The sequence below is a fragment of the Protomyctophum parallelum genome, assembly GCF_964188405.1.
Source record: "Protomyctophum parallelum genome assembly, chromosome: 4".
Taxonomy (NCBI): Eukaryota; Metazoa; Chordata; class Actinopteri; order Myctophiformes; family Myctophidae; genus Protomyctophum; species Protomyctophum parallelum.
Window position 1 is genome coordinate 23,834,936 of NC_139700.1, and position 24,428 is coordinate 23,859,363.

The 24,428-nt window shown below is 43.8% G+C and overlaps 1 protein-coding gene across 1 annotated transcript; it reads right to left on the reverse strand.

The window, feature by feature from the left end:
• Nucleotides 1-583: 583 nt before the first annotated feature.
• Nucleotides 584-24,208, reverse strand: LOC310857328 (GTPase HRas). The gene is made up of 6 exons (XM_083762950.1): nucleotides 23,934-24,208; nucleotides 9,524-9,664; nucleotides 7,327-7,505; nucleotides 4,990-5,149; nucleotides 3,571-3,695; nucleotides 584-2,609 (listed from the first exon to the last, which is right to left on the reverse strand). Exons 2-5 carry the CDS (start codon nucleotides 9,632-9,634, stop codon nucleotides 3,576-3,578), a joined length of 570 nt encoding a protein of 189 aa, XP_083619076.1. The 5' UTR covers nucleotides 9,635-9,664; nucleotides 23,934-24,208; the 3' UTR covers nucleotides 584-2,609; nucleotides 3,571-3,575.
• Between the last annotated feature and the right edge of the window lie 220 nt (nucleotides 24,209-24,428).

Consider the following 24,428-nt stretch of genomic DNA (forward strand, 5'->3'; position numbering starts at 1 on the left):
CAGGTCGGTTGCTCTCATTTCAGGTGGTTTAATTAGATTTTGGCATGAGAGGAATAAGAGATACATTTCTTGGGAGACAATTTATTTTAGGGATTCAAGGGAAGTCTGTCCTATAGTCCACACAGAAAATATATCTGTGAGCATACAAGGAGTCGAGTCACCCATTCATGTCAAGTCATGGCAAACAGTTGTAAAGGGTTCAAGATAACAGGTAGCCGAGCGTTCAACTGAATAAATTCTTAGTAGAGTAATGGTAAAGGTCTTTGTTGACTAACGCATTAAGATTTATTTGACAAATCTGTAAAACTGAGTGTTCCTCATGCAATGGTCCATACATGCATGCAATGCACATTTTGACATCTTGTACTTTTCAGAAATGTACTTTTCTGGAAATAACTAATTCAGTATGGAAAAACGTAAACAAAATAATCAACCAAGAAATTCTTGTACTGTATGACTAATAAGACCAAAAAAGGACCAATTCATTGACTATGAGGGGGCAGCCCTAAGAGATTGTTACAATAAAATAAAATCACCGTTTGCATTAATTTAATCTACTTCACAGAAAAAAGCTCAAATGTGGTTGGCTTTTATATTATTTTAATGGAAATTCATAATTTAAACTCAAAATAGCCACAGTGCGTTAAACCAGAGGGTGTTGTAGTGAGTAAAAAGGAAGGTTGTGGCATTGCATTTGTCACATTAGACTTACATCTTCTGACATGTATGCCATTGAAAATAAATAAATCCCATTAATGTAGTGTTTTCTGGGGTGATTGTTTGGCCTTTCGTAAGATAATGCAACATCAAATACTGTACAGTACAGTGCAAGTCTAATCTCCACATTTCTTCAGTCATACACAAAACGATGAAAACGCACAAAACAGCACACTTGTCTCAAGTAGACTTCACTGCATACATGAGGTACTAGCTAGCTAACAGATAAGGCAAGATAAACACAGTCTTTTTCCATGTAGGCAGCAAACAAATGCAGTTAATCATAGGAGAGCACAAGCTAGTCAATATTAAGGAAACAAAGCAATGCACCTCCAAAACTCAACATCAAATTCATTATTATTTATATGTAAGTTCCACAAACTAATATGGAGCACCTATACTGGTTATTGTTCCTTTCAAGAGGTGAGGCGGCAGTTGTGAATAAAAAGAGAAGCAGTTTGAGGATAGTTTGGTGTATGTAGCCTATTGTTCCACAGATCGGCCATACTTGGAAGGCAGGACTTGTGCGTTACACTCTTGTGAAACCAACTGGTGATATTTATTCTCTTGGGCCCATGAACCTGAGACCTTCCTGGACCCCAATTCCTGAGCCTTATAAACAGAAGAACAGCACCTGCTATCTACTGAAAGGCTGCAATATGTTGCCTTATAGTAAATACCAGTCGTACACCATACAGTTATCTAAATTAAATCCAACGAGAAAAATGGTTTCTATTTTGTCTGAAACCCTGGACTGCCACTGTCCTGCCCACTGCATGGCTGTAAAGAGATTGCTAGTCTTCCATTCTGAAAACGTCACTTCAGCCTAGCACCTTCTTTAGCAAACCAAAGAAATACACGCAAATGAATAGGCGTGAGAGATGGTTTATTCCCAATCGGTTTAAATCAGATAATAAACAATCCTATGGCACCAGAACTTACACTAGCCATTTACCATTATCATTTCCCAAAGAGAACCTTTAGAACACAAACATTTGGAGCCACGGGGGGTGAAGGCAGCTGCAATCTCTGAACTTGAGTCCATGTTTTTTTTTTTTTTTTTTCATTAAAGCCTCTGGGCTCTGGCTGAGTTTGACAGGTCATTAAACATGGCAATCACCTGTCACCTGAAATAAACATCCCTATTCATTTAACAGCACTTTCATAACCCTCAGAGAGAGAAAAAAAACAAAACAATTATAATATATATATATAAAAAATCCTCTGTAAAGTCAAACATTTTATGGCCAGGCGAACCAGTGAACAATGTTTAAAATCGAATCATTCCTACATGGCAACTCATGTCAGACTTCACACCCCTGCATCCAGTATAATGAGGTTACTGCACAGCCACTCTAGAAGCAACAGGTATGGTGTGGTCAAGCGGAATGCGGTGTTTATGAGTGGCCTCGGTTAAAATAATATCCAGTCCAGTCCAGTCAGTCTTTCCAGGGGGAGCAGGTGGGGCTGGGGAGGGAATTAGGCTTTCAAGGTGTGAGGGGGTGCATGATGCCCCCTTTTAAGACCAGTGTTGAGACTGTAAAACAATAAGTTAGCAGGAACTCAGGGAGCTGCCCAGCGAGATCACACTGGAGTCGACAGTCATTAGTGGTGGTGCTCATAGGCAGACATGGACCGAAAGAGAGGACAGACCATCCTAGGAGAACCTAGTTCTGCCAGCCATTTAGGCCAAGGGTCCAAGTCCTCCTTCCAATAAAGGAAAGGTCTATATGGTACAGTCAAGTGTGGTGGTTTTCCTTGCTTGCTTTTGCTTTGACCGCCATCTCTTTTGAAAAAGTTTATGTTCGAGTTGTTTCAGCTTTCAATCTTCAAAGTCCATGCCGCCTCTATGCATCGTACTGTAGATCCTATCCTCACCCTGCAACGGTGAGCTAGAGAGGGAAAGATAATATTACATCCGTCAGGTTGTTGCATTGATTGGAACTGGAAACATTCTTAAAGGCCCAATGTGGGATTCATTCCAACATATAAATTAGCGTTTGATTCGTAGATGGAAAACATTAACCTGACTCTGCCAGATGGGGGCGGTATTGGGTAACCATGTTCCCCAACACAGCATTCATCTGAGATCGCTCAGGGGATTGAGCTAACACCGAACCGCTCCGGTTCGAACCAATCAGCGTGAGCTAAGGGCGGGATATGTGCGAAACCGGATGTGACGCTATATAGACACGTCAATATGATTGGTTGTGTTTGCACGCCCACACAGTGATAGACAGACGGTCCCATCCAATCATCTACCAAGTATCTTGAAAAAAAGGAACAGCCCCGTCATCGAATTGGCTCCCGAGATCCCAGATCCCAATAAGCTGTGAAACAAACTTTTAGCAAGCTTCTTGGATCTGGCAGCGTCAGGTTAGGAAAACATGCCATTTGGAACTTTTGTCCCTCATCTCAAATTAAAATATAGGCATTTTTGTACTCCAATGTGTACAAATTTTACCAATGTAAAGAAACCCATTTTTGAATAACACATCCGTTGTTAGTCAATCAAGAGATGAGTCAATCACCTAAAACATTATTGACGGTGTAGGAGCTATCCATTTGTTTATGTTTGTATGTATTTATGTATGTATCACTGATTGGTCTTTTAATGATGCACTTATATGCTTATATGCAAAATCCTCAGTTCATCTCTGTATAAATGTGGCCAAAGGAACCCCATCAAATGAACACTGAGGATTTTGAATGGGTAGTAAAGTATATACGCGCGCAGATGGGGATCCACTGGTTAAGTTTGCAACTTATAATTTGTGTACACTTTCGGAGTTAAATGAACATTAAATGAACATTAAATGAACACTGAGGACTTCATGGTGCCAAGATCCTTACCTGCATCACGATACCACACATCGACAGCTCATACAGTCCTGACCACTCTCATCAGGAGGGTTCAACTTTCTCAGCTTGTGCTGTCTGATCTCTCTCACCAGCGTGTAGAAGGCATCTTCCACTCCCTGTGCACACACACACACACACACACACACACAGAGAGAGAGAAGAGTCAGACCGACCCAAGGCTGTAGCTGTACTTTTATAATGGTGTGGAGAGGGTGTAGACTGTAGACAACCATGGAAGATTCACAAAGCTTGTGAATTTTGAATCAGGCTACGTTTATTTTTACACCGAGCCTGGTTTTCTGAGTTGGTAGGCGAATGTTTACCCCGTTTGCCACCTGAATGCCCCATACATGTCAAACATCATACCAAGTGACTGCAAAGCACATCAAAACGAATTGTTCTATTCAAGTATTAAACATCATTACCATGGCAACCATAACCATCTGACAAAGGTAGTGTAAGTGATATTCCTTTATTAAAAATAAGTGTTAAATAACTACATATGTTCTGATAGTAATCATTGTGTTCAGTAATAGGGGTCTTTCTGTCTATCCGCTCTGCCTTCTTCACAACAACATGTAAGAAGATGATGATGAACAAGATGGCATAGATTACAGTAGCCTACATTACATGATATACGGTATGTACGCTTGTATGTTCAGAGTTAGGTGCCTACGCTGTGGCTGCCAATGGGGCGAGACATCTAGAAGAGGCTCTTGCACAGATTTTATAGTGGGGTAAGGGGGCATTTCCCCCCCTGGTGGCCGGGGCCGTCACTACACGTTAGTCAAAATTATGTTCAATAAAATATTTCTTACATGCGCTTTTTAACTAACAATAAAATGAAAAAATAATCGTGAGAAACAAATTCTATTAGGTTTTGTTTTGTAATCATGTGACATGATTTTGTTTTCGCATTGACTTCCTAATTCATATCTTATGTTACCTGTAGCGTGAACGAAACTTTGAAAGCTTTGTTTAAAAAATATAAGGTTTTCTTTGTTTCATGTTTTCTTCCCGACAGCAGAGATATGTTAAATCAGACATTAAACACCCCCCACAGCCCAAATGGAATGATTATCTATCTATTGCGTAATAAAAAATAATACAAATTAAATGCAAATAAAATAAAACTCCCTGTAGTTGCCCAGTAGTCAACATTTGGCCAATCATAGTTGACTATACAAATCCTTAATCCGGGACAACCCTAGTGAATATTCTTCCGATTTTGTGAATTCATAATTTCAGATCTGCCTTCCTGCCTCCTCCCTCCATATTTGGGTGGAAGTATGACATCATGTGGCTCATAGATCCGCAGGGGAGCCGTTATTAGACCCTGCTGTTATTCCTGCCTTTGCATCTGGGCGAGGTCGTGTACTGGAGGCTGTGTACAGTACTTGTAATGGTTACCTGTCGTGTCTTGGCAGAGGTTTCGATGTAAGGAATGCCGTACGAACGGGCCAGCTCCTGTGCTTGCCGCGTGTCTACCGTGCGTGCTGGCAGGTCACATTTATTCCCCACAAGCACCATGGGAACGTCATCGGAATCCTTGACACGTTTAATCTGTTCTCTGTGAAGGGGAAGTGAAAAAATAGACAAGTTAATTCACATTTTCTATTCGGTCTGGTAGTTTTGAGTTTGTGGACAGTGGACACGCCCTAGTGTTTATTCGCGTGCATACAGCCACCTTCTCCGTCAAGAACCCCCTCTGCTTCATAAACAACAGCAGCTCTACTGCCAGAGAGCCAACCAGCCGGGGGAGCTCTAGGACCCTGAGGAGGAGGGCTGGGGGCCTGCTGGGGCTGGGCTGTGCTGCACTGCTGGAGAAAGGAGGGGGGAGGTGGACAGCAAGCAGGCAGCATTACCTCATCACCACAGCAGCCAGCCTGAAAGCTAGCCAGCTGAGGGATTGAGTGACTGAGGGGAGTGGGTCAGATCAATCTATCAGCCCGGTCCCATGGCTTCTGCCTCTGTACATTTCTCCCTGAGCTGAAGGACTGCAGGTTACATTTGCTATGGTCGGTCAGCCCCCAGCGTCCAACGCACGGCTTGACACAGACCCTGCAAATGGCATTTTATGACCACACTCGTCCGATGAGCTACTGAGATGACGCAGTGCCTTGTAATTTTCTGGTTATGCAGGCATAACAGTCTAGTAGTGCAGAATTGAGAATACCTGTGAAAACAAATAAGCAACTCTGGGATGACAGCACCGGTGGGTTCACATCCAGAGAGTACAAGTGAAAGATGCTTGTCTAGATACTAGGCCTAACAGAAGGCAGGTGGTACGCTGTGCCATCGTTAAGGGTGATCTATACTTAGTTGCATGTCGGTTTTGTGATTTTAGCAGATCTACAAGATTGCCGATCTGCGATGTACTAGTACATTTGCTATGCTATGCGCAACATTGTGAGGAACCAAGCATAAATCAGCCATTAGAAGAGCATTCAGTTGTATAGAGATTTATAACGGGCTGTGCCAGACAAATGAACGAAGGATCTTTAAATAATGCTGCAGAGCCTTGACCTGCACCTATTCCTAGCATGTAGTCTAAGCTCATACATCCTTTTGTGGGCTGCGCGAATGTTCATCCTTTCCAAGTGATGTCAGTGGTTAGTTGTGTCGAACTCGGCACAAACAAGCCCGTGCAAGGCCATGCAGAATGCGGTCAGCTCGACATAGCGCACACAAGGCTGGTTGTGGTCAGATAATCCCAACGTTATCGCATAAAAGAATATTCATTGGCATCTGATTTTTCTCTGATCTCTCCTTCCCTTTCTCCTTCTCTGTCCTTGGGCATGCTCCCTCTCCCCTCTGCTCTAATTGAGTCAGGATCAATTTCATTGGCAGTGTGCTGTAATCTTACAGTCCGAGGCTAATCTTTCTTTAGCTGTGTTAAACGCTACAACATGACATCATCCAGCTACTGCAGGGCTCTGGCACACACAAACGCACGCACCCCTCCCCACCCAGATCCTATGAGAGCACCCAAAACACACAAACATAGCACATAATACAAACAGCCATACGAAGCACTTTAACACAATTAAATAAACAATAATAGATCTCATCATCTGCATTAGTCATCATTGTGTGAATCCCCTGACCCAGGAGTAGGTAACCTTAGGTACCAGTGCCAACATTGGCATTAGGAGGGTGATCACTGGCACACTGGCATAAGTGTGTGAGAGAGTATTTTTGGTTTAAAATAAACTATTAAAAGAATTAGTCAAATAAATGAAGTCCCTCACATTTGTATGTAAATTACATCCTGCACATACTACATTCATTACAACTCTGAACTCTGACTGGGGAGGGAGTCTGGGAGATAGGTGGGGTTATTAGTCTAATAATCATTATAACAATGTGAAAGAAAATATTCAGCAGAGAGTTCCGCGCTACAAGCTTGTAGATCTGCTATCTTTTTTTAAATCTTGAAAATGTGGTGCAAATCTTGAATATATATTCTTTCACAGCAAACGTTTTTAACTCAAATCTTTGCTTCTGGGGGGTCCCTGGAACAAATTATTTTCAGAAGGGGGTCCGCAGCCAAATACAGATAATTCCGGGGGTCCTTGACATGGAAAGGTTGAGCATCACTGACAATCAGAAAACTGGATTTAGAAGCCTTTTTTTTCGGCCTCAGGTCTAAATGGGTTAAGAAAAAGGTTGCAGACTGCTGCCCTAACACACACACACACACACACACACACACACACACACACACACACACACACACACACACACCTGTACTGGTGAATGTCCTCAAAGGACTTGGTGTTGTTGATGGCGAAGACACAGAGAAAGCCCTCCCCTGTCCTCATATACTGGTCCCTCATAGCGCTGTACTCCTCCTGACCTGCAGTGTCCAGGATGTCCAGGAGGCACGTCTCCCCGTCAATCACCACCTGCTTCCGGTACGAATCCTGAAAAAAAAGGGTATTTCAGTTATTTTAAAGCACCACACGCAGGCGTGGTGAGAAAGAGATATGATTGAAATGAAATTGAGATTAAAGTCAATTAAGGTTGGATTGCATGTTGATACTTTTTAAGCACCAACCAAATCTGTAGCAGTTAGTATGACAAGCTGACCAAACATTCTGGGGCAAACTCCTTTTAGGGGCAGCCAAATCATACAGGTGGTTTTCACATTTAATCTTATTCATACTAGACATAAACACACACACATATTATAGATCGATAGATAGATAGATATATGATTTGTTTACTTTTTCTGTTTTGTATGGAGTTAACATTACTCTAATAGGCCCCCAGCTGTGGTTATAATATTCAAATATGTCATCTCTGTGTATTTTTGGTTTCTTCCTGAAAGCTGAAAGGCCTTTAAGTCAAAAGGCCCAATCGAAATACCACCACGTTAGTGACATCACAATTTCATCCCCTTCCCTAACTCCTCCCCATTTAACATACAACAACAGCTGTGGGTGTGGCTTCAGTTCAAGTGGGTCACCACCCACCTGAAAACGAGGTATACTTAATGAACTGGTGGGTGGCCACATAAAAACAACTTCCTAGTATAATCATAGTACCCGATGATTAGGGATGCACCTAATATTCGGCCACCGAAACTATTCGGCCGAATAGTGGCAAACAATGCATATTCGGTATTCAGTTCAGTTGATTATAGAGCCGAAACCAAATAGTCAAAGAGGGTTACCTTTCATAACCTACCGTTTGGTTGTGAGGACGTGATCAAAATGTAATCATGTCTTTTTTTTTTTTTTTAAGATATTTTTTTGCGGCTTACGCCTTTTATTGATTTTTGAAGGGACAGACAGTAGGCTGACAGGAAACGGGAGAGAGATGGGGGGATGACATGCAGTAAAGGCCGTGTCGGGTCCGGGAGTCGAACCCGCGGCACACTGCGACTGGATTACCAGTCCGGTGCCCAGACCGTTACGCTACGGCCTGGGCCGTAATCATGTCTTTTGCCATAATCAGGTAGCTCTACAACAAAGGTACGGCCATGACAGCAATATGGTACAAAAACTGGTCAATATAAATAAATGATATAATACTAATCATATTCGGCGAATCGGTTTTCAGACAACTGTTTCCTATATTCGGTATTTGGTTTCAGCCAAGAATTTCCCATTCAGTGCATCCCTACTGATGATCGTGTTTGGTATTAAGTGATTCAACACTGTTGAATAACAGGTATCAACACTGATATCACATCTGAAATTATGTCCATGAAGCTGGAGATGCTGAGAATGAACTAACCAATATCTGGCATTAAAATACATTCTCTGTCCAGATGAGCAGCAGGCTGTCAGAGGGGCAGTGGAGCCAATGTTTAGCCTTCCAACCCAGCCACACAAACATGGAGTGCAGTCCCTTTGTGTGTCAGAGCATAGGGGCTAGGAATGCACATACACAAAAAGGACATTGTCCAGCCAGAGGCAGGCGTGGTGAGAAAGAGAGAGGGGAAACAGAAGAGAGGACAAAACATTCTATCTAGCTCTGTCAATTCTTTGCTTCTGTCTAAATATTTCTTTCTCGTGGCAAAGACAAATGGAATTGCAAGGTAGTAGGGCACACTAAGTGGTTCACCTCCAAACTAGATTAGGGAACTTCTTCCAAAACCTGGCCTTTTGGTGAATTGAATTGATAGAGCATCTGCTCATAAATTAAATAAGTTGGTTCGGGGAGTGCTGGCCTTTGCAGTAATAGAGAATAATTCCAGGGGCAAGATGTCAGACAATACCGACATGGTGGTCAGCGGCAGATTCCAAGGTATTTGCAAACATACGGTACATGCGTATAGAAAATCTATCTTCTGATGTACACACATGCACCCACACACCTAATTGTCATTGTATTTTATAAGACCAATGTCCTCCGTGGACATTTATTACACCACCAGCTCTGGTTAGATGACTTGAGGTGTCTGAGCATGTGCAGATGTGTGCCATATACATACCTCGATGGTGGGGTCATATTCGTCCACAAAGTGGTTCTGGATGAGCTGAATGGTGAGTGCGCTCTTTCCCACACCTCCAGCTCCCACCACCACCAGCTTGTACTCCGTCATCCTCTGTGCTGCTGCTCACCACACTCCGCTCTGCATCAAAGACAACACACAGACCACAGAGAGCTTAGCAAGCGTGCCAGCAAAATTAAATATATATATTTACATATATCGTCAGGTTGAGCTTGAAACCCAGAAACATTAGCGGGTGACATGACAGACACCAAATCGGATAATAGAACTGAAGCACTGACAGATAGGCTGTCTTAATATCTCTAGTGGATTTTTCTTTCAGTTGGCTTAACCACTTATGTTCTAGATATATACTTAGTCGAACAACAAATAATAGTGTTGCAGTACTCAGTACTCTTGTGTCATGTCTCATTGCGTGCCAGTCATTGTGATGTATTATGACTGAGCTTGTAGTTGTACAGTAGATCTGCTGTTGTACAATTGTTTTGGTTTTGCCTATAGGGATGCCCAAAATAGGGATGCCAGGCAGAAAGTGGTTAAAGTGGGAGGGAGGAGAAATCTGTTCGTAAGCAATGGTGCAGGCCCATATAAACACAACAGCTCTTACTGACCCAACAGTCAGGAGTGTTCGCGGTGTGTGTGTGTGTGTGTGTGTGTGTGTGTGTGTGTGTGTGTGTGTGTGTGTGTGTGTGTGTGTGTGCGTGTGCGTGCGTGTAGCGGGCGGAGGGGCTGAGGTTGAGACCCTCAAAGGGGAATGTGAAAAATGTGCTGAAGGTACTCAATGTTCCAAATCCTCTCATGCTCATTGAGGGCAGCGAGAGTCTGCATGAGAGGGGAGAGAGAGAGAGAGAGAGAGATAGATAGAGCAGTGTGACATTGACAGGGTGATCCTCATCACCAAGGCTTCACACGTTACCAATGCCTGCCTCTGAACACAACCACATGGACAGAGTACACCAGACAGACACTAAAGGAACAATGATGTCCAAAGTCCAAATGTTGTCCATCATGTTTGTGTTGCTTCTGTTTGTGTGCGCTCCTTCCGTAGGCGAAAACATTATAATAACAACAACAACAATAATAATAATAATAATAATAAATAATAATAGAATCCTGGTAGTTTTTTTTTCTCCACCTTTTTTCCCCACTGGTGTCATCCCTTGAGTTATATTGGTGACATATCGTTTTTTTTGATAGAGAACTTAATTAAGTACCAGAATTACCATATATATTTCCAGAATCGGTTTTGTGTGCAGTTGTTTGTACTTCAAGTGATTTCTGAGAACCGTTTATGCCCCCAGGTAGGTAGCTATGCAACTCAAGGTTGAACAAAGTTTAAACATTCATCGCTTTGAAATATCTGCTTGTTGAATTCATGACCCTCGCCTCAACACAGTAAAAGGAAAGCTTTAAAATACTGTATGTGTATGTTGTTAAATGTCTAATAAGAAAAGGATTCGGCATCCGTTTCCCAGTCTTGGTTAAGCTGGATCAAATCAACAGGCTATTAGATGAACCTTTCAGTGCATTTCGCCTATAAATTCCGCCCATAGGGGGGTCAGAAGCAGGTTTTATAACTGCAGGTGTTCACTCAATCTCCCCAGTGGACTCACTGATCTGCCCTGTCAACATACAGGGCAGAGATGGCCACAAATTAAGACCATTAAAAAGAAGCTGGACAGACTCCCGATGTAAACAGAACTGACATTCTTTTCACCTAGACAATGGGCCCCTTCCCAGCAGTTACAGTATACTTAAAAACAAAAAGTTATTTAATTGCTGCGTTATGGGGTGTGGATGGATGAAAAGCAAAGATGAATGTCATGTCAATATCTTTTGGTCTGTAGGGTGTTAGAACTGATTTACTCAGTATTGGAAATTAAATTAGTAGTGCCTAGGGTTGCCACCTTCTACGAATAAAATGTATTGTATAAAAAAATCTGACCCGTTTGAAGTGAGTGGTGCTGTACTGTACTGTACTGTACTGTACTGTACTGTACTGTACTGTACTGTACTGTACTGTACTGTACTGTACTGTACAAGCCCTCCTCCCTAGCCTGTGTGTGTATATGTGTCTGTGTGTTAGGCTGTGCAACAGTGACACTTGGTGGTGAACAAACACTATAACGCTATTTTTGTGCTCAGACACAACCAGAGACACAGGGACACAGCCACACACATAGCAGTCTATAGGAGTGGTTGCACAACTCAAATATACCATGTCTGCCTCAGGGGAATTCTTGTAGGAATTGAGTGATTTCACTCTGTGTAGTCTGTTATTCAGCTCACAGCTCAAATACTTTTTCGATCTGAGACAAATTAATGATTACATTTTTCATGTACAGGTAGTCTACTGAAGAGAATTGGCTCACCTTTTGGGGTGATGTTTAAATGGCACGTAGCAAGCAATAATTTAAATATATTTGCTAACAACGGAAATCAAATTAATTGATGTTCCATAACATAGTTGAATCGAGCACTAAAGAGGAATGATACAATCCAGATTTTGCTGTAGTTACTAAGTTATAACAGAATTAACTGTAGTCTGTATTGACTGTGCCATCACACAGTCTTGACTATTGTCTCAGCTAGAGAAACCTGCCTGCGTTCATGTACTTGGATGTGTACACACACACACACACACACACACACACACACACACACACACACACACACACACACACACACACACACACACACACACACACACACACACACACACACACACACACACTTACATTTTGTATGTATCCATTTGCAACTCTTGAAAGTATACTAATGTTACAGGTCCATTTGTATACTCCCAAAGTGAAATCGTCACCAGGATTATACGGCGTGTAGCATTACTACCAATATAGTCTTGCGTAGCCAGACTGTTGCCTCTCGCAATTTTCAAATGCTTCCGTCATACAGTCTGGAGCATGGAAGCTCTGAGCATGAGTAAGCAATAAAGCGGAAGTCTCCTCCCCACTTCCGTTTCGTCTTTACAGTCGTGCAACTTTATCCTAATATAAATCGAAATCATTTAAGCATATATCCTGCTCAGTAGAAATGGACATAAAACAAATTAAATGTAAAGATATTTTAAAATATATTTTGGTGAACGGAAATGCCAGCTTCCTTAAGTGTTGTTCCAGACTCTATATAGCATTAGGAGATTGGGTATAGTTGTCTGGCTACACAAGACTACTACCAATATAGTGCTGGCCAGAGGGCGGGCTGAGGGAGGTGAGTCAATGAACAGAGGAAGTAGTCATATGGGTGGAGCTGCCAGAGATGTTGGTAACTGTGGTAAGCGATGACATCATGTGTGACACATCTATTACCAAAGGACAACCACATCTGCCTCCTGGTGACGACTTGATAATGTACGTCTGCCACAGGAGAAGATCATGTAATAATGACAGAGGAGGAAGATTAGCCTAATGCAGCCATGGTGGTTTTCCAATATTGAACCAAAACATGTTGCTGCTGATCTGGTCATGTTTCACTCAAGAATTCTGCTCCATCGAGTTGGGACAACATTGTCTCCAAGAAGCAGCTGAACTGCTGGACATGTCATTATAGGCGGACATTCTGCGAAAATAGCTGATCTACAAGCTCTGTGATGCGTTGTGAGTTGGTAGATGTGCTATTTTCTCTATTTATTTATTATCTCGATCTCTTTATACCAACCATAGAACGACAGAAGCTTTTCTTGGTAACGACGTGAAGTTGACATCATACAGAATAGCAATGCAACATCAGCAGTGTCATTGCTCGTGACAGAGTCAGAGCTCATGGGGAAATAACTCTGAAATCCTGTACCTTTCCATGACATGGCAGACTAGAGAATAGAGTTCAGTTTCACTTTCTGCTTTAGAGCGACAGTCAAAAGTATTTATCTTGCACAGCCCATATTTCAGCCACATAAAATTTCCATTTTACAAGTGAACTGGCAAATGCACAGTCAAGTTGCGCTTTTGGTGGTCTTAATATAATTTAAGACCATTATAGGAACCTATAAGCTGAACCGTCCCTACTTTTACCATAAAGTTATACTGCCCAATGACATCAATGTTACTGGAGTCCGACCGGGACATATTATCCCCCTCTGGCCCTACTATCTGTATCTGCCCCACCCTGACTAACACTGCCGTCATAAATAGAGGTCTTGCTGTCACTTAGGAATAGAAGATCTATCTGCTATGTGTCCAGCAGAGCAGTCTCCCCATATGAAAAAATGGATGCCTTCATGGCCTTGTAGTTTATTCCTATCCTACAGTATCTTGTGTGATGTGCAATCACAAGGGAACAGGGCAAATGAGAACACAATATAGAATAGAACAATGTTTAAGGGAAAAAAAACAAGACTCAAGTCTAAAACAAGCTCCTAGAGCAGCTGGCCAACACTGAATCCGCCGAGACGTAGTGGTCAAAGCTGGAACTGCAGGCTGGCGTTTTTTTCCCGTGGATTTAGCACGAGTAAACCCTGTGCAGCTGGGGTATAACACGGAGCGCTCGTTAGCATTTCCGCATTTGGCCAACCAAATGTTGGTCTAAAAGCATAGCGTGGCTAGCTACATGGCTGCAGTCACTATTGAAGGTAGGGTTAAGTATCACAGGGAAAGCTGAAGTGTGGGGAAAGAGAAGTGAAGGCGTGAGGGTGGAAATGGTGAAACAAAAACATTATGACTGATTGACTGCGTCATTGGAGTGTTAAAAAAATAGTTGAAGCGAGGTCAACTTTTAGTGTGTCACAAGTGACACAAGTGACAGACGTCAATGCAGCATTATAGGCCCAGGTGACCATCACCAGGCTGGCTGGCTGGCCTGAATGGAACACAATGGAACACACTTTTATGCTTTTTCTCCACAATTGATTATTTCTCCCCACAGGCCCACACACACATTTCTGTGTGTCGTCACTGCTGTTGTATCCATAACTGCCCATAGATCCGAAGTCCCGCTAGTCCGAACATGCATTAAGGTTGGCGAACATGCACTGCTCCCGTGCTTGCGGTTATGTTTAGGTTAGGGTTAGAGATAGGGATAGTAATTTCGGAACAATTAACCTTCTGACTAATGACACGGCACCGTTGTATCCTACTGACTCACCTGCCAGTGAGGAGCCCCCACCGGGAGGACATAGAGCCTTTGTCCTACCTGATGAAAGGTCTGTGCATAGTATGTGCATAGTATGCTATGTGTATAGTGACAAATATCACCCTCCCCACCAGTCCTGTCTTCCCTCCCCTGAACACAGGCCAATTATGTTCGTATAGACCAGTGGTTCTCAACCTGTGGGTCAGGGGACTCCCAACATGATATTGGAGGGGCCCCCAGATGACAGTGAAGTGACAAATTAAGACCCTTTTAATACCTCAGGCTCAAAACCATTACTGCATCAAAAGTAAATAACAAACTATACAAAATGGAATGCCTCAACTCCTACATTTCAATTTCCAACCTCCCAGGGGGTATGATTGTTTTTTAATATATCATTTTATTTTTTTGGGGGGGGGGTCGCTGCCTGAAAAGGTGGAGAACCACTGCTATACACTCGACAAAGCCAGATGCACCGCAATGGATTCGAACTCCCAGACTCCACAGTGGTGGGTATACTTGACCACTGTGCCACCCGAGCGCTGAATGGAGCACTCTTGACCGCAATACACAAGCACACAAATACACACACAAGCACACAAATACACACACAAATACCCACAGAGCTGCACTGTTCATTGCCTTGAGGAGAGGAGTAACAGGTGACATCAACATGGCCTCAGGACAGTCTGAGCAAGCATGATACACAGAGCATCCACACACACACACACACACACACACACACGTAAGTCCAATATTTGTCCCTGGGTCTTGGATTGGGTGTGGTGTTGTATTAATAGATGAATATGTGTAGAGTACACCTCTGTCACAACATCGGACTATCTGTGTGTGTGTGTGTGTGTGTGTGTGTGTGTGTGTGTGTGTGTGTGTGTGTGTGTGTGTGTGTGTGTGTGTGTGTGTGTGTGTGCTGATCAGGCAGCAGACTTGCTGATGAGTGAACTCTTGGCCAGTAACTGATGTCAATGATTGATAGAAAATGGAGACTTGTTGCTCACCAACATACATAACACACATTCACCCACTTATTCACTCTAGCACACACACACACACACACACACACACACACACACACACACACACACACACACACACACACACACACACAGTTCTAAAGGAACAGGTAGCTCTCCACACCATCACCAATGTCAACAGCAGCCTTCTTGTAAAAACACCCCGATGGCTATAATTCTCAAGCACAACAGGAAGAGAATTACCCAGACCCCTCAATCTTGTGGCCAAACATTTATCTTCCTTCTTCCTCACTGTAAATAAACCAATCTGGTATGATGAGGTGTGCCCTGGCTGGTGTACTGTGAGGTGTGCCCTGGCTGGTGTACTGTGAGGTGCACCCTGGCTGGTGTACTGTGAGGTGTGCCCTGGCTGGTGTACTGTGAGGTGCGCCCTGGCTGGTGTACTGTGAGGTGCGCCCTGGCTGGTGTACTGTGAGGTGCGCCCTGGCTGGTTTACTGTGAGGTGCGCCCTGGCTGGTGTACTGTGAGGTGCGCCCTGGCTGGTGTACTGTGAGGTGCGCCCTGGCTGGTGTACTGTGAGGTGTGCCCTGGCTGGTGTACTGTGAGGTGTGCCCTGGCTGGTGTACTGTGAGGTGCACCCTGGCTGGTTTACTGTGAGGTGCACCCTGGCTGGTGTACTGTGAGGTGTGCCCTGGCTGGTGTACTGTGAGGTGTGCCCTGGCTGGTTTACTGTGAGGTGCACCCTGGCTGGTGTACTGTGAGGTGTGCCCTGGCTGGTGTACTGTGAGGTGCGCCCTGGCTGGTTTACTGTGAGGTGCACCCTGGCTGGTGTACTGTGTGGAGCCCATCCCAGCCCAGAACCAGTGGTGGAAAAAGGTACTCAAAGTTTTTACTTCAGTAAAAGTAACAATACTGCAATATACTCAATTACAATTACAAATAAAAGTCCGGAATTCAACAGTTACTTGAGTAAAAGTACAAAGGCATTGGCTTCAACATGTACAAAGTACTAATTGTTCACAATGTCCCATTTAAAATTTGAAATGTATAATACATTTTTGAAAATTGCAGCTCTACAAGCTTGTAGATCGGCTATTTTCAAATGGCCGAAGTGTATATAGGGTTGAAGTAGTTACTCTATGTTTTGGACTAATAATCAAGATCTACAAAGTAACTAGTAACTCAAGTTTTCAAATAAATGTAGTGTAGTAAAAGTACATTTTTTGCCTCTGAGATGTAGTGGAGTAGAAGTATTGGAAATTGGAAATACTCAAGTAAAGTACAAACACCTCAAAATTGTACGCAAGTACAGTACTTAAGTAAATTTACTGTATGTACTTAGTTACTTTTCACCACTGCCCAGAACCAGCGAGCTAGCCTCGCTCCTCCTCACAGCCTTCTCTCAGTAAATAAACACGGGCGTTGAGTACAGTACGTGCAATGCAGAGAGCAGGCTGTGCAGACACCGATGCTGACACAGGCAGACGGGGACAGGCAAAACGACGCTAGGATGGCTTAGGCCTGTTATTACTGCTTTGTTTTGAGCCATCAACAGCAACGGGGTGAAAAGTTATCATTCTTCCGTTACAGCCCAGCCAATGAGAGTTTGTTTTTTTCCGAGTTGTTCAATTGTGATATTATCATCTAACACAATATCAAAACATACATATCAGACAGTCAACATTTTCCAAAAGGAAATGCATGCTTTTAATTCAGTCATACCAGAAGCAGGGTCAAACATATTGCCCCAGTGGTGACAACAAATGGGGGTCGAGAAAAAGCATATTAAGCATCTTTCTCCCCCTAGCACCCCCCCCCCCCAACAAACCAAACCCTGCATAATACAGTATGTATCATAATAATGTCTACTGCTTTAACGAGCTTCCCTATAGCCTCACAACTTACACCACAACATAGATCACAGGGTTAACATCAGGCTCACTCATATACTCTGGTGCTACACTAGGTGCCAACATGATTAATTTCATCACGCATGTTAAGTAAAGTAACTGGATCTCAATGTGTGTTCCGAGGACTGAAATGTACAGACTAATATGCACAATTTACAGCTATTTGTGTATTTGAGGGGGAGAGAGAGAGAGAGAGAGATGCCATTAGTTCCAAAACTAGGCCATGATGCTGGCTGATTAATAATCCAACACATTACATTACATATGGGGAGGAAAGACTAAATGAATCTTTGATAGAGAGTTTCTGTTGTGCCACTCACTGTGGACCACTTGTTGTCAGCAAGGCCTGGCTGGAAGGGAGCTGCTGTGTCTGTGCAGCTGGTTGCAAGGGAGCAGTGAGGTGTCCAGTGCCCAACCAGGTATTGGGGCTAGATGAGGACACAACCCGGGTGACCGGTTCTTTTTCAGACCCGGTTTTTAATCACACTGTCAGAGCTGGTATGTGGACTTGATGTCTGCTATACAATTACCGCTGTTTCCGCATGTCGGCCCGTTGGTGTGTCTAATCTGCGTGTGCATCCCGTTCTTAAACGTTTTAATTCCACTCTGAGAGTGTACAAATGGAACCAATTAATGAGGGTGTGAGTGTCCATTTGGAACCCCCTATACTAGGAATCGTTAAAGGGAACCGGTAAGGAATCGGACTGTTAAGAGGGAATCGTTAAGGAACCAGAATCGTTAAAATTCTAATGGTTCCCAACCCCAATCATGGTATCTAAACATTAAACAGATAGCAATAGAGCACTACTAAGTAATTTCTGGTCTCACTGTTCTCTGTACTACTGATGGCCATCCCCTCCGTGTAGCGTGTAGTACACACTCACATAGAGCACGCACACGTGCAGGTTTACATGTAAAATGTGAACCAGTTTACCACCAGTATACACCTGAGGGCGAGGTCGCGTGCATCCGCCTGGGTGACAGCAGACTATGGGCGAGCGCTGGCGCTTTTGCATGGGGGGTCAGATCAACATATGGAATTAATTCTGTAATTGCCATATATGGAGCATGTCTTGAGTGTACAGGGTTTGATGAGGTCAGATCAACATATGGAATGTCAGAACAGGTCAGCTCCATAATTATGTGGAGATCTAAGGGTGGCAGCGGGGTCAGTATCTTGAGTGTACAGGGTTTGAAGAGGCTACATCACTGATGATGTCACGTGATGACACGAGACCTGGGCACCATACTGTATAATGGGGGCTTTCCCCATGTATGGGGATTTTGAGTGATACACTGACTGACGGATAAAAAGCATACGATTTCAAGAGAACACAGGAGAACTTACCTACTTATAAGTCATAACACAGTCAAATCCTCAGTATTATAAACACTGAGAGCGTGTGTGAAATGGACTACGGGTTCAAATTAACACTAATGATTTTAGTGTGTACTATTCACTTCACTGAGAGTGTACAAATGGACCCTAATGGGTCCATTTGGTTCCATTTGTACACTCTCAGAGTTAAATTACTTCGATTTTACAATATACATTACATTCTACCAGAGTTAGAAATGCCATTAAATAAATAGGGGACCGTCACTGTAGCCTAATTCAAGTCAAACCAGGGGTCCTTCAATTGAAAATGGTTGAAAATCACTGCTAGAGCCGCAAAATAAATTCTCTTATGGGGGTCCTTGGCATATATTTTCAAATGGGGGGCCCGCAGGCTAATGACTATCATTTTGGGGGTCCCTGACATGAAAAAGTTTGGGAACCACCGACCTATACAACTTGAGAGAGCGAGTGCAGTGCACAGCCATGGTGCTGTCCACACAGTCTCATGACCCTCTCCATTCCCCGGTCCACTAAATCTTTGCATGGCTGCGCCCTTTTGCTCAAGGAGTGCTCTATGTCTGTGTGTAAGGTTATTTATAGCCCCCGCCACCTCCAGCCTGGGAAATTAACAGTTCATTTTGAAACCCTAGAGCCCTGCCTGGACCAAGAGGATAATCTTACATGACAGCTTACGGAGGGTGCGAGCACAGCGCACTGAGCGCAGCAAGGGAGGGGTGATGGGAGAAAAGAACGGGGAACTAGGTTTTCATAAACCAAGGGCAAAGCAGCCGACCACAGGAGGGAAGGTGTCGACCTGGAAACAGACAAGCAAAAGAAAAAGAAAGAAAAGAGGAAGAAAAATCAAAGCCGTTGTCCTATCAGTTTTTAAGCCAACATTTTTGCCAGAGAGCCCACCTGTGTGGCTACTAGAGTGCCTGTTGGACACAGACTGTCTTGGTTATATTTTCATGACATCTCTTTTCATTTCCATGATGGCACAGAGCATGCCTCTTCCTTTAACCTTGCACAGAACCCCTCTTTCAAAAGAGAACACACCCTGTGGAAGGAGGAGGGCACAAGAATGGCCGTCTTTCTCTACATGCATTCCACTCTCCATTAAAGCGCTTAATTGGTTAAAGGATCCATACTGGCAGAGCCACAAGCCCACAGTAGGGATAATAGATTTTTAATGGAGCGATGATGGTAAGGAGAATCTCTCCAGGGAGGTATCACAGTCAAATAGTGAGAGACCAGGACCCATCCTGGAGCCACTGGAACCCACCACCCCCTCTCCCTCCCTCTGCACCTCCTATGACATCACCCCCCTAAATGGCATCCAACCATAAATGATGACAGGCAGCTGAGGAATAACTGTTCTGTTCTCCATAGCCAATAAAAACACAGGGTGGTAAGGATTTCACATAATTGAGAAGCAGAGAATCTATTCATTCATAGATGCCGGTGTAAATACTCAGGCACTCAGCCCTCAAAGATGACACATCAAATACGATTGGTCTACTCTAGAGCAAAGTTCTCAGTCTCACAAACCCAGGTGAGAATGCATCAACCATGTATTTTACTGCATGTAGCCTGTGTGCCATGGCTTCTTTGAAACCATCCGCCTTTCGCTTGAAGTGCTGTCTGAGCTGACCTTTACCCCATTGGGTCATCTTTTCAGGTGGTGGATGCAGCAGCAGCGCAGATGAAAAGGCCAGCTGAAAGCCCCTGGCCCCCACACAAAGGGCTGCCAGTTGGATGACCCATCAGAGAGAAGGGGGGCCTCACATTTCATCAGTGGTCTTGCGATCTGACTCAGAATGGGACAAACACCCTACACATCCCTGGACATAACAAATACAATTACATTTTCTGTTTTGTAAACAAATTACACAGAGGGCAGATATGACTAATACTAACTTCGACACATGTCGTGATGCATTGCAAGCTTGTTTTTTCCTGCTATTTTTTTGCCTAAATGCCAATATAGTGACGCCAAGTTGAAAGCAGTTAAGAGCATGGACAATGTGGAAATAATGATCGAAACATGACATTTCTGGTAACTTCATCCAGCTGTTTAAGGATGAATGGAAACAATTCTAATGATGATGCAAAATAATTGTGATTAGAATAGATAATAGCAATTTTATGTAATTGTGACAGGCCTACGCATTCGTCAATAAAATAACTCAGGAAGCAATGTTTGAGCTGCATAACCATAGTTGCTAGCTAGCCGCAATTAGATATGTTTTAATGGGTTGACTTGAATCTAATCAAATAATTCAAGGTTTTCGTACAGCTGCAATGTTGGTGATTTTAACGTCGTTTAATACCCGTAAGATGCCCTGAGGGGAGAAGCGAGTGGCCCTAAAGGGCGAGGTCGCGGACTCGTGTGCATGCATCCGCCTAGGTGAAAGCAGACTGCTGGGCGAGTGCTGCCGCTTTGGCATGGTGGATCAGATCAACATTATGGAATTAATTATGTATGGCCATATATGGAGCGTGTCTTGATGAGGGCCCAGGTAGGGCCTGGTGGCCCGGGCCCTTTCAGGCCTGTTGAGAACTCTAGTTTTCGTAGGCTGCCGGGCGCGGCTGCACTAATAGCTTTGGGGCCGGCCCGTCTAGAGTTTGAATGGACAGGTATCAGTCAAAAGGGAGACATTGAAGAGGAAGGACGGGTGGGGGAGGGATCAACATATGGAATGTCAGTCAGAATAAGTCAGATCCATATATGGAGATCGAAGGGTTTGAGGTCAGATGTAGAGTTGCTGGCCGGCTCCATATACAGTATGCAGAATTGCAGATCTAGGTGATGATCCAGTATTCTCCATGTATGGCAAACCAGGGTTTGATGGGGTCAGGGTCGTGATCATCATATATGGAGAGTTGGAGACGGCCATACTGTATATGGAGCATGTCACGAAGCGTGATGGACTGACAACCATATATGGAGGCACGACTAACGGACGGATGGGTTTTGCAGGTTTTCATAGTAGGTTGCAACAATCAGATGTTTGGATGAATGGGCTGTCAATAGCTTGTGTTGCAACTCTGGATTCAACCCATTCAAAAAAAATCTATTGTTGCAAATTGGGGCTAGATGCTAGTGAGAGGTGCGGAGAGAAAGAGACCACCACCAGCCAACATCCACGGTCAGCCCTCTAGACAAATAATCTAGCCTCCTCCTTCATCAGCATCCACTTAAGGAATACACAAAATTACACAGTCAGCATCCAAGGAAACTTTCTGTTCTGCACTGCAGTCGCAAACATCTGGAATGCAGAACATCTTTAAGTGTATTTAATGGTGATTTGCAGTCACAGACTAAGGGCCGATTCATACTCCTATTTTACCGCTGTAGTGACGAAATTATTTCCGCTCGTCAGAAATTTTCAGTAGCACCGAAGAGCCGACTTTAGGACGGTACCGGTCCCCCCGAACCTCAAATGACGTCATATTGTAGGCTCTACAGAGCCGAACCGACGTTTATTCTGCTCTAAAATAGGAGTATGAATCTTACTGGTAACTACAGGTAGGCTACATGCATGCTATTGGTTGCTAATTTACTCAGACAATGTCAAAATATGATAAATATCTATATCACAAACTAACACAACAAAAACACATGGAAAAATGCAAAGAAGTGGCATTCCAAGGGGAGGGTTGACAACTTGGCATGATTGATGTAGGCCTATGTTTTTGTGAGTAAAACATGGATGGGAGAGTTTTAATTATAAGTGGTCAGCAGCATGGTTGAGTTTGTGTCTCATTTATTGTCGAGTTTACCACAAATGACAATACACATAGGCTACGGGTATTTACTATTCAGACTACAGCAGCTCATAAAGAGAGACATCACACTCCCACAATGGTTAACTATATCCAGGTGTTGACCAGTGGGCCAGTGGCATATATTCTATGATTACATGGACGGAGTCATTGGGCCATTTCAAAGTAACTTGGAGTTGGAGTAAAGCCTGGATGCTTTAGCAAGCAGATGTTGGTTTATCTGCCCTGTCATATTTTGAACGACCGGACCCATGCAGTTTTCTTGCGTCTGCGTGTCCCTGTTCCATGGCTTGCTTTCACCTTGCTGAACGAGCCTGGCCGTGGCACAACAGTTTCCCAAAATCAAACCCCTCCAAGAAGTTGGCCCAGGAGTTCCAAACGCCTTGTAATGGAATGCAACTTCCGCAGTGCTACATTCAGTTTGTACTCTATGTGACGGGGCGTCACCCGTGTCTGTGCGGTCAGTCAACAGCAACGATCGTCAATAGCTGCTCAGCTACTCTAGCTGGTTTGGCCGTAGTAGTAGCCTATGCCTGGACACACATAACAGGCCGTGGAATGTAGAAGCTCGTTCGTTGCTATAGTATATGACATTGTGTAGGCTATTTCAATTACAAATGGTTGCGCGCGCGCGCGAGAGAGAGAGAGAGAGAGAGAGAGAGAGAGAGAGAGAGAGAGAGAGAGAGAGAGAGAGAGAGAATCACAGCACAGTGGGTCCCCTTTCCCTATTCCCTCCCTGACAAGTTTCGAACACCCGAACTCAAATGATCAAATTATATATTTTATGCTTATGAATATGTCATGAGTCATGATGCAAGTGCGACCCAGGCTGTGCCTCGAACCCCAAAGCCCCGCGTTATAAACCGTGCATAATGAACGTCAGAAATGTGAGTGTTAAGTGCTTTGCCGGGGCGTCAATAATGTCGTAATCTATTCTCACAACACAACAGTCAACTGCGATCCGCGATCATCACTTTCACTCCACTGATTTACAAAACGCGCAACGGCTCGCCGCGATACCATCAATCAACACAAACACACCATCCTTTATTACAAAAACATAACGCCTGCCTTCATTTATACACAACTGGTGTCTGCCTCCTGCCGCAAAAGAACAGATCTTCATTGCGAGCTGGCTGTCAGCTTGTAGACAGTAGATCTGTTCTTTTTCGGCAAAGGGACACCCAGTCGTATTACGAGTGTATGATACATATTCGGCGTTTAGGTGGAGCGACGTGTTTGTAGCACGCCAGGAATGTGCGCTGCTGCATACTTACAATAAGCAGAGCTTCCAATAACACGGGCGACGTGTTGTTCCTGCCAGAGACAATGTTTCAACTCTGTTGCTTCTTCTCCTCAGATGAAACACACGGTTCTTCTCGTTTAGGCTCTCCCCGGGCGGGCAGGGGGACAGACAAGCTCTTCTTATCCCCCAAAAACAATACTAATAAAAATAATGACTTCTATTTTTTTCAGTCAAATGCGTCAGGACATTCATTCGACCTGAGTAGAAAAAAATCCGCCCGCGTTGAACAATGTGCTTCCAGTGAGAGAGAGCGAGAGAGAGAGAGACGATGACTGTTGAGCCCACGCCCAGCTCTATCAACCATGATAGAACCGCCCCAGCCACCACCGCTACCGACCGACGGCGACCGTAGCGTAGGCGGGTTTACTAAACAGAATTTAAAACACAACAAATATTTAAAACAAAATAGCCCATATATAAATAATAATGCGTTCCCGTTAATAATTAATAAACAATACGCCAGATA

What these genes read in the sequence shown, in the direction of transcription:
- LOC310857328 (XM_083762950.1), bottom strand. Translation starts at nt 9,634, where the DNA reads ATGACGGAGTACAAGCTGGTGGTGGTGGGAGCTGGAGGTGTGGGAAAG. An exon ending in AATATGACCCCACCATCGAG is followed by an intron (nt 7,506 to 9,523) that starts GTATGTATATGG and finishes CTTTTTTTTCAG; the next exon opens with GATTCGTACCGGAAGCAGGT. An exon ending in CCTCTGCCAAGACACGACAG is followed by an intron (nt 3,696 to 4,989) that starts GTAACCATTACA and finishes GTGTGTGCACAG; the next exon opens with GGAGTGGAAGATGCCTTCTA.